Source organism: Malus domestica, chromosome 03 (genome assembly GCF_042453785.1).
Source record: "Malus domestica chromosome 03, GDT2T_hap1".
Classification (NCBI taxonomy): Eukaryota; Viridiplantae; Streptophyta; class Magnoliopsida; order Rosales; family Rosaceae; genus Malus; species Malus domestica.
The window spans coordinates 30546031-30555240 of record NC_091663.1 but is presented as its reverse complement, the minus strand read 5'-3'; the positions used below and the strand labels follow the sequence as shown (position 1 = coordinate 30555240).

The window sequence follows — 9210 nt, the reverse complement described above, 5'->3', positions numbered from 1 at the left end:
AACGTCTTTAAATATTTAAGGGAGTTGTTATTGTCATTAAAAAAAATCTCATGTTGCACTCTTAATTTTTTTATAATTAAAAAGAAAAATACATTTGTGAGAAGTGTATAATGAGATTTTTGGAGCGCTCATAACACTTCTCTATTTTGAATGTAATTAATAAGGACAATAATGATGTCAGTTGTAAACGATGACACGCAAGAATAAAACAATTTAGCCACTTTTTGTTTTTTGGGTGAAAAAGGAGACGATAACATTACTTGCAGGAGGACATCCAAGATAACATCAGAAGGAGCCTCTTTCCACAATGTTACCAATTGAAAGTGCCCACTTGGCTAGCCGATGACATTACTCATCTTCTTTTAAAATGTCTGATTGAGGGTATTTTGGTCAAATTAGAGGTGTCATCAAAATGATGTGGCAACTTTTGAAATGAATAATATTATCCACATTAAGGATGGAATAGTGGATTAAGCCTCATAATAGGTTAGCAATAATATGGTTCAAATTCACTTTTGACGAGAACCGAACTTAAGATCTCTCATTTACTAATAAAGATGAATATCACTAGACTGTAGTATTAAATGGCAAAATAAGTTCATGTTAAACAGACTTTAAAATGTTTAAGAACAAACTTGGAACGAAAAATAGTGGAAGGACCGAAGTGAAAAAGTCTAAAACTTAGGGGACAAATTCGCATATAGGTCAAGCATTTTATGGTAGGTATTGATTCAAAAAAGTTGCGGTCCTACTTTTATATGTCATATTTGAGGCAAAAAAAAAGAAAAGAAAAAGAAAAGAAATTCATAAATCAAATAAGTAGAAAGTCAATGAAGAGTTAGCAATATCCCACTGCCTGATTAGTTGTCTTGTTCATTTTCTTAAAAATAAAATTTCATTGGTTATTTGATTTATTTGTCAAATTTTAGAGTTTAATCCTTCATAATATTATTAGCAGCATACTTTTCCACTCCAAAATCTGACTTTATATGTAACATCCCACATCGCTCAAGAAAGCGATCCTTAAATGTATATTCACATCCCTACCTAGCACGAGGCCTTTTGGGAGCTCACTGGCTTCGGGTTCCGTCGGAACTCCGAAGTTAAGCGAGAAGGTAGTCAGAGCACTCCCATGATGGGTGACCCACGGGGAAGTTGCTCGTGAGTTCCCAGAAACAAAACCGTGAGGGCATGGTCGGGGCCCAAAACGGACAATATCGTGCTACGGTGGTGGAGCGGGCTCAGGAAATGGTCCGCCCCGGGCCGGGATGTGACAAATGGTATCAGAGCCAATCCCTAGCCGGAAGTGTGCCGACGAGGACGTCGAGCCCCTAAGGGAGGTGGATTGTAACATCCCACATCGCCCAGAGAAGTGATCCTTAAATGTATATTCTCATCCCTACCTAGCACAAGACTCTTTGGGAGCTCACTAGCTTTGGGTTCCGTCGAAACTCTGAAGTTAAGCGAGAAGGTGGCCAGAACACTCCCATGATGGATGACCCACTGGGAAGTTACTCGTGAGTTCCCAAAAACAAAACCATGAGGGCGTGGTCGGGGCCCAAAATGAATAATATCGTGCTACGATGGTGGAGCGGGCCTGAAAAGTGATCCACCTCGAACCGGGATGTGACATTATATGCAATTTTACCAAACTTCATAAATCATTGCATAAACTTTGCTCCTAGTGGCAGATATTGGAAAACCACCAAACAAAATATTTCTATCATTTTCTCTTTTTTTTTCTGAACAAATATTTCTATCATTGGATATAAACAAATAGGTAAACTAATTTGGGTTTAAAATGGCTCAAAACAATCAATAGTATGAACACTATCTATTTCTATACAAAGTATATATCGTTAACAACTTATCCTAATTTTTTCCAGCATAATATAGAAGAGCTTAGAGTCACATAAAGAATTAAATATGACATTGCATTTAATTCTGTGAATCATATTTGACCCTGAGTTATATATGACTACAAATGTTCTGATGCATTGAAGAGAAGTTGAGTTAAATTTGAAGTCAAAAGTTATATTGACTCTTTAACTTTAGAGATACCCCAATATTTCTTCATTAAACCCCTTAGATTGAAGCCAAACCTTCTAAATGCACCCTGGTTCCTTCAGGACTAGAGGTTTTATATGTCAACCAAAATTTTTTTTTTTCCAGAAGTGCTTGAATTTCTAGTTAAATTTCGTCATGTTTATAGTAAAAATACTAAAAGTAAAAACACTTATAAATTTTTGTTCACCCCTATAGTGAGGGTGATGCTCACCCCTCCCCCCCCCCCTCTCATTGATTGCCATTAGATTAATATAATGTGGGTGCAAATTTCTTCCTCCTTGCTCTTGGACAAAATTGCACCTACAAAACAAATAACACCTTAGGTCAAGGTCAAGTGCCTCGCTCGCCCACGATGAATCTTTGGTCAAAAAACCTCCGATGTAAAAGTTAGAATTTTGAGGGGAAATGTTTGGAGAATTTAGAGAGTTTAGCAAGAGAATTGAAATTGAGTTTTGGAGAAAATGAGGGTGTTTATATAGGGGTATGGCTGGCCCCTTTGAGAGGAGATGGACCGGCCACTTGAATGGTTTTTTTGGTGAGATTCATGATTTGTAGCTAATTAATAAATTAATTGAATAATAAATCAATTAATTAGCTAATTAATATAATTTGAAAGGAAAGATTTGGGGGTTTCCTTGTGGAGAAGATATGATGAGGATGAATGAAATAGGTTTTAAATAAATATCCATTTTGGGCACTTTTGACTTGATTGAGGGATGATTGTCCACTGTTCGCACGTAGGAGTTCCGGTGTTTCTTGAGGGTAATTTTGTCCTTTTAACCAAAAAATCCACAAGTCGCCTCCATATTTTTCTTGATTATTTTTTGCTCCACATATAAATTTCAAAATTCGTTTCTTAGATTAATTAACCAAACTAATCTAACGGTAACCAAGAGGAAAGGTCAGCAAAGATGCACTCGCTACAAGCGAATATGTTAATAGAAGATTAAAGATTTTAGTTTGACCGAACAAATTAGAGTGTTTCCAAATGAGACGTCGAAGTGTCCAAATCAGCAGTAATAGTAAAAACAAGGCAGCAACAATGTTTTTCAATAGAAACGCCAAATCGGATGTGGCATGATATGGATTGGTAACTCTCACCGTTGCTGTCAAAATTGACAGCAGCTTCAATTTTTTTAAATTGGTTATTAAATACATTTTTATTGGTTATTATTATTTTTTTGTTTTAAAACATTAATTAGAATAGTTTAATGTAATAAAATAATAGTTTAATATAACATATCAAATGAATATCAAAACTTTAAAAGATATCAAAATATTATATAGACGGTCAACTCTAAATTTTATATTTAAATTTTAACATCTCCATTAAAGATGCTTGTACCTTGAATTCTCCTTAAATGGGTCATTATTTGTAACTGCCTTCTTTCATCATTAATGATATTGGTTTGACCAAATAAACAATCATTTATCCTCCTTAATTCTACCATATGAAAGATAGATGAAATTTATGGCAAATATAACAAATTAAATCCAACACTCAATTCATGACAAACGACAGCCCTTGATCAGCATTACTTTCCCCCACATGGAATCACCACACTAATTAGCAATTACAACTTAAAATTACAAATTGATGAGAAAAATATTGAAACAAAAAACTGATTTTCGTTGGTTTGATGAACCTCCCGATATTATATGTGACGTTATTCACAAAGATTGTAGTTGTTATTAGCAATCTAATAAAAACGCTACCGTTTCTCAAAAAAAAAATAAATAAAACAGCAAAACAGCAAAGGGAGAGCGGAATGAAACCGCAGAGATTGTAACTGAGAAACAAAAACAACAGCAGATAAAATAAGAGATGGAAAGCAGTTGAAATCAGTTGCCGTGTTGGTGAATCCCAGATACAGGAGACCCAGCAAAACCGAAGCCCCTGAGTCTCCGAGCCCAGGGGAGAGAGAAAGACATTCATTCCCTATAAAATACAATCAATCTCCCCACTTCCCCACTCTCTCTCTCCTCTCGCATGATTTTGTCTCTCTCTCTCTCTCCAAATCCTGTTTTTGTTTTTCCATTTATTTATTCCTCAACGTGCACGGACGCTCTTCATCTTCTCCACCAGAAAAAGAATCAACAGGTTCTACTCCTTCTCTCACATCCCTCTCTCTCACTAAAGTTTACATCTTTGTATCGAAACGCATACCAACTTTTCTGGGTTTTATTTATTTTCCATTTTTGAGCTCACGATTCAGCTGCCCTGGTATGTGACATCTGATTCTCTGTTTTGGTTGGATTACACAGAACTGCAATATTCTGATCTGGGGTTTCTTTGTTTTGCATGACTGAATCAATAGGGTTGTGTTTTTCTTTGACTCTCCGCCGATATTGCATTCTGTTATTTGGGATACAAAATTAGGAATTTTCTTCTGATTAGACACAGTTTTTTGCAGCTGATTGTGTCATTGTCAACGCACATATCTGATGGTTTTTTTTGGTATTGACTCATTGGAAACAAGGTTACAAGCAATTCTTTAATTATATATTTCTGATTTTGTTTGCTTGAATCCTCTGTTGTTCCTTTGCCGATTTTCTTATGCTTCAATTGTGTCTCTTCTGCTATTGCTTTTTGCTTGCTTGATTATAATTTTATAAAATAAGTGTTGTTTTGGCAGTTTTTAGCACTAATACTTCTGCTAAATTGATACGGCAAAGCTCCAATATTCTTTGTTTTACCAGAGTTATAAGCTACAACTTATGAATCAAATGCATACGTTTTAATATTTGGTGTTTGATTCAACAGCTGTTTCAAAAGTCTGGATTTTGGAATATTATTGAGAAAGGAGTCTCAATCTGCATCTCATCGGCGTTGTTTAAATCCGCGAGCGTGCATGGTCAGTTGAGCAAAATGATTATGTGGCAATAGTTTTTGATTGGAACAACCCATCTTAAGGTCTGGTAATGGGGTCCGCAATGGAGAAGAAATGGCTATTCCCTCTTCTCATAAGTTCTGTCATATGCATATTCCTTCTAGCCACCTCCATGAACTTGGGTCTCGTATCTTCACGACAAGCAATCAATTCGATCTTTTCCTTTTTACCATCTAGGGTGGTAACAAACCAATCTAGTCCAGCTTTTGCTGAGACTATAGTTTCACAAGGTCCACCCCCTCCTACAGTGCCATCGATTCCCCGCTTTGCTTATCTAATTTCCGGGTCAAAGGGGGATTTGGAAAAGCTTTGGAGAACTCTCAAAGCGCTTTACCATCCATTGAATCAATATGTTCTTCATTTAGACCTTGAGTCACCGTTAGCAGAAAGATTGGAGCTTGCTTCGCGAGTGGACAACGAGACTCTCTTTAATACAGTTGGGAATGTTTTCATGATCAAGAAAGCTAATATGGTAACTTACAGAGGACCAACAATGGTTGCTAATACTCTTCATGCCTGCGCAATTCTTCTCAGGAGGAGTAAGGATTGGGATTGGTTTATCAATCTCAGCGCCTCAGATTATCCGCTTGTTACTCAAGATGGTAAGTCCATATCAATTACAGTTGTAAACTTTTCTTAAAATGTGAGCTTTTGTGCTAAAAGAAACTGTTTGATTTGTTTTTGGCAGATCTTATTAACACTTTTTCAACTTTAAACCGAAATCTGAATTTCATTGAGCACACAAGCCAACTTGGCTGGAAGGAGTGAGTTCTCTCTCTGTGGACATATACAGATTGTTTACATATTTATTACTATCACTAATGCTATTTTAACTTTTGTCTTCCAGGGATAAACGAGCAATGCCTTTGATTTTAGACCCTGGTCTCTACTCAGTGAAAAAACAAGATGTATTTTGGGTTACACCGCGGCGAACATTGCCCACTTCGTTTAAATTGTTTACTGGTGAGTATTTTAATTAGTTCTCTGGTCACTCACAAAATTTTTAACCTGGCAAATTCAAAATCTTCATGTAGAGAAGACTTAACTGATGAATCTGAACATGGGAAATTCAGTGAACTGTATGTTTTGATTAATGATATTGTATGTTGTTGCCTAGTTTGTTCTTTCTTCTGCTGAGAAGAAATAGCCTGGTTGCTGGAATACTTAGTGAACCGTTTGGGGGATTTACGTAAGCATGCAACTTGCTGCAATAATCTCATTGTTTGTAACCTTTTTTGTAACTTGTAACTGCGTTTGTCCAAGGCAAAGGTTTACTGGAAAGCCTAGGGGTTATTTTCAGGGGATGAAATTTTGTAATTTTGATATTTCACATTGGATCAGCGAACCAATTTGAAAACTAGATATTTTTACTTCGAACAATTTTAGTGAGCAGACTAAATTAGCTGATCCGTAGCTCTCCTATTGATATAGAGTTGTTTGTTTTCTCTCCGGATAAAACCAATAGTGTTGGCTGTAACTTCGGATATATTATTTCATCCTGCATTGCCAGTTTTGGTCTTTGTTTTGGACAATCAATTAACATGCACCTCTGTTGCAGGTTCGGCATGGATGGTCTTATCACGCTGGTTCGTTGAGTACTGCGTTTGGGGTTGGGACAATCTTCCGAGGACCCTTCTCATGTACTACACAAACTTTGTTTCTTCGCCAGAAGGCTACTTTCACACTGTTTTATGCAATGAGCCGGAGTTTGCTAAAACTGCCGTCAACCATGATTTGCACTACATTTCTTGGGACATTCCTCCCAAGCAGCATCCTCATACCCTCAACATTAATGACACAAACAAGATGATTGCAAGTGGTGCTGCCTTTGCTCGAAAATTCAGGCACGACGACCCCGTCCTGGACAGGATCGACAAGGAATTACTTCACCGAAGAAAAGAGAGCTTCACTCCCGGCGGTTGGTGTGCTGGCAAACCGAAATGCTCCAGGGTTGGTAACCCGAACAAGATCAAACCAAGTCCAGGCGCCGACAGGCTTCGCCACCTCGTGGGTAGGCTTACCTTGACAGCCAAGTTTGGTCAAAACCAGTGTAAATAGATTGTGTTGACATTCTTGGAAATTGAATTAGTGAACGAAAAAGAAGAGAGTCATACTTGTATCAACAGTATAAGACAGCAGTTGGGAATTTAAAGGGTCGTCCATTTTTTATGCTTAAGTTTGATGGAATTAAGGTTGATGAGGAAGATTAAGATTAGTGTCCCCTTGAGCGTATCCATAGGTTGCCGCATTGTTGAAAGCAAACAGGTGTTTGGTCGTTGTCATTGTTTCTGTAGGTTGATCTATATCTGCAACTTTACAATCATACATTATTATATGTTGTATGCTCTTGCTGTTCCCCCACCCTGCTTCTCTTATCCTTTTGGATAAATCTTCTCCACAACTTTGATGTTCTTTGTGGTGATTACCTCCTCCGTCGTTATTTTTTTTACTCCCTTGTGTTGCTCGAACACCTGTCGAGTGGTTCAAATTCTCGAAGTTTTAGGTAAGTCGTTTTGAATATAGGAGGTGTATGTCACCACATATAAATGACATATTAATTTCTTTCGTCATGCAACTTCAGTAACGCGTGAGGTAATATCGTCTTTCGGTCTCCTAGTTAAACACTACCCCAAAGCAGACTCAAAAAGTAATAAATGACATGCGAATTCCAAACTTTTACTCGCTTTCACTAGACCGACTCCTTCTGCTTGACCTAAAATGTCATTGACGTATCTGAAATTTACCTAACTTTTGTTGGGCAATGAAAATGAGAAATTGACAAAAGCAATTTAAGCATTAGTAGTGAATGGTGACGAATGATAGTGACATAGTGCTGACTAGACTCTAAGGTAGGTGAGGATAATCTTCTATTGTTAACCAAATCTTAAAATAATTATTATACCTTTAATTGTGGTGTTTACATCAAATTGGGTGGCAGAAGATATCGACGGTTTTGACCGACCCTTCCAGAATCCAGATTAAAAGAAATCAAGAACAAATCAGTTTTAATTAAGAAATGGGTGGCCGGACTTCCATCATTGAGCCTCCATTTTAAAAATGTAAATGTTGTAGTGAATTAGGTTTGTTAATCGATCTATTGCGTTCAAATTTGTTTTTTCTCTTTCCCTAGTTTGGAGGTGTTTTTAAAATAACTAAAAACGTTTTTGGTGAAATACTTTTGAAACCAATTCTCAGTAAAAATTGAAGAGAATCCTGAGAAAGTATTTTAAAGTGTTTCATGCTTTATGCTTCTTTCAAAAAACACTTAAAATGTTTTCAAAACCCAAAATCAATTTCACAAAAAGCAATTTTAATCATTTTAAAAGCATGTCCAAACAAAACAATAATCTCGTAAGAAAAGAGAAATGATTTTTATACACTTCTGTTCTTCTTATGCACACTTATGTTTGTTCTTTGTTCCCCAGTTGATTTATTAAATTTAATAACCAAGAATAAACATAGATATGTAAAAAAAATTATAAATCATAAAAAATAAAACTTTCATTTGAATAATTTTTTACTAAATTTAAAACAAAATCAAATTTTAAAAGGACAGAACTGGTAATAAAAACATGAACATGCATGACCAAAACCTCATTAACCGAAATGAAAAAGAATTGGTCCATTTGGGAGAATCTTTTTCTTTCTTTTTTTTTCTGAACAAATGGAGAGTCTATTTAAGATATGGTATTTGAATTTGAATTTTTCGAGTAAATTGCTTACTGCTTTAAATTGGTCAAGTATTTTTTCAATACATCATTATTATTACACTCGGTCGTACCAAGTGCACAAGGCTCCCGCTTTACGCAGGGTCTGGGAGAGGTGAATGTCGGCTAGCCTTACCCCCATTTATGGAGAGGCTGCTCCCAAGATCATTATTATTACACCAAAGGTAGTTAATTTGCATTAATTCACACAATAAGTCAACTATGATACAAGAATTTTGTTGAACTGCGTAATTTAAGAATTGGGGGGGGGGGGTTGGAATTTGCCATTACTGAACATTGAACCTATGAAAGTAAAGTGGAATACCACTAAATTGTATAACTAGTATAAGAGAAAACTTCTTGTTTATTTGTATTGAATATTTTAATTTTTGGTATAAGAGAAAGAAGTATGAACATAAACATAAAAATTGTATTGCTGATCATTTTTTTAATAACATGATTTGTACTGGATGCTGTCATTTTTTGTTAAGGTTTGATTATTGGGTGTGGATTTATTGATAAACCTTATTTTTATTATTAATTGT

At 36.0% G+C, this 9210-nt stretch overlaps 1 protein-coding gene across 5 annotated transcripts; it reads left to right on the top strand.

The window, feature by feature from the left end:
• Window positions 1-3765: 3765 nt before the first annotated feature.
• On the top strand, window positions 3766-7319 carry LOC103427326 (beta-glucuronosyltransferase GlcAT14A-like). Of its 5 annotated transcripts, none has more exons than XM_070818445.1 (6): window positions 3834-4168; window positions 4333-4547; window positions 4832-5560; window positions 5647-5722; window positions 5806-5921; window positions 6517-7319. In XM_070818445.1, exons 3-6 carry the CDS (start codon window positions 4990-4992, stop codon window positions 7014-7016), a joined length of 1263 nt encoding a protein of 420 aa, XP_070674546.1. In that variant the 5' UTR covers window positions 3834-4168; window positions 4333-4547; window positions 4832-4989; the 3' UTR covers window positions 7017-7319. The 5 variants fall into 5 exon arrangements, with proteins under 5 accessions (XP_008363608.3, XP_070674546.1, XP_008363610.3 ...); XM_008365388.4 differs by having other exon boundaries at window positions 3847-4168; window positions 4482-4547; XM_070818446.1 differs by lacking the exon at window positions 3834-4168 and adding an exon at window positions 4191-4291 and having other exon boundaries at window positions 4482-4547.
• The last annotated feature ends 1891 nt before the right edge of the window (window positions 7320-9210 follow it).

Excerpts from the sequence above, each read along its gene's own strand:
- LOC103427326 (XM_008365386.4), top strand. The coding sequence starts at position 4,990 with ATGGGGTCCGCAATGGAGAAGAAATGGCTATTCCCTCTTCTCATAAGT. Across the intron at positions 5,723-5,805 it reads AGCCAACTTGGCTGGAAGGA|GGATAAACGAGCAATGCCTT; the intron begins GTGAGTTCTCTC and ends TTTGTCTTCCAG. Across the intron at positions 5,922-6,516 it reads TTCGTTTAAATTGTTTACTG|GTTCGGCATGGATGGTCTTA; the intron begins GTGAGTATTTTA and ends CCTCTGTTGCAG.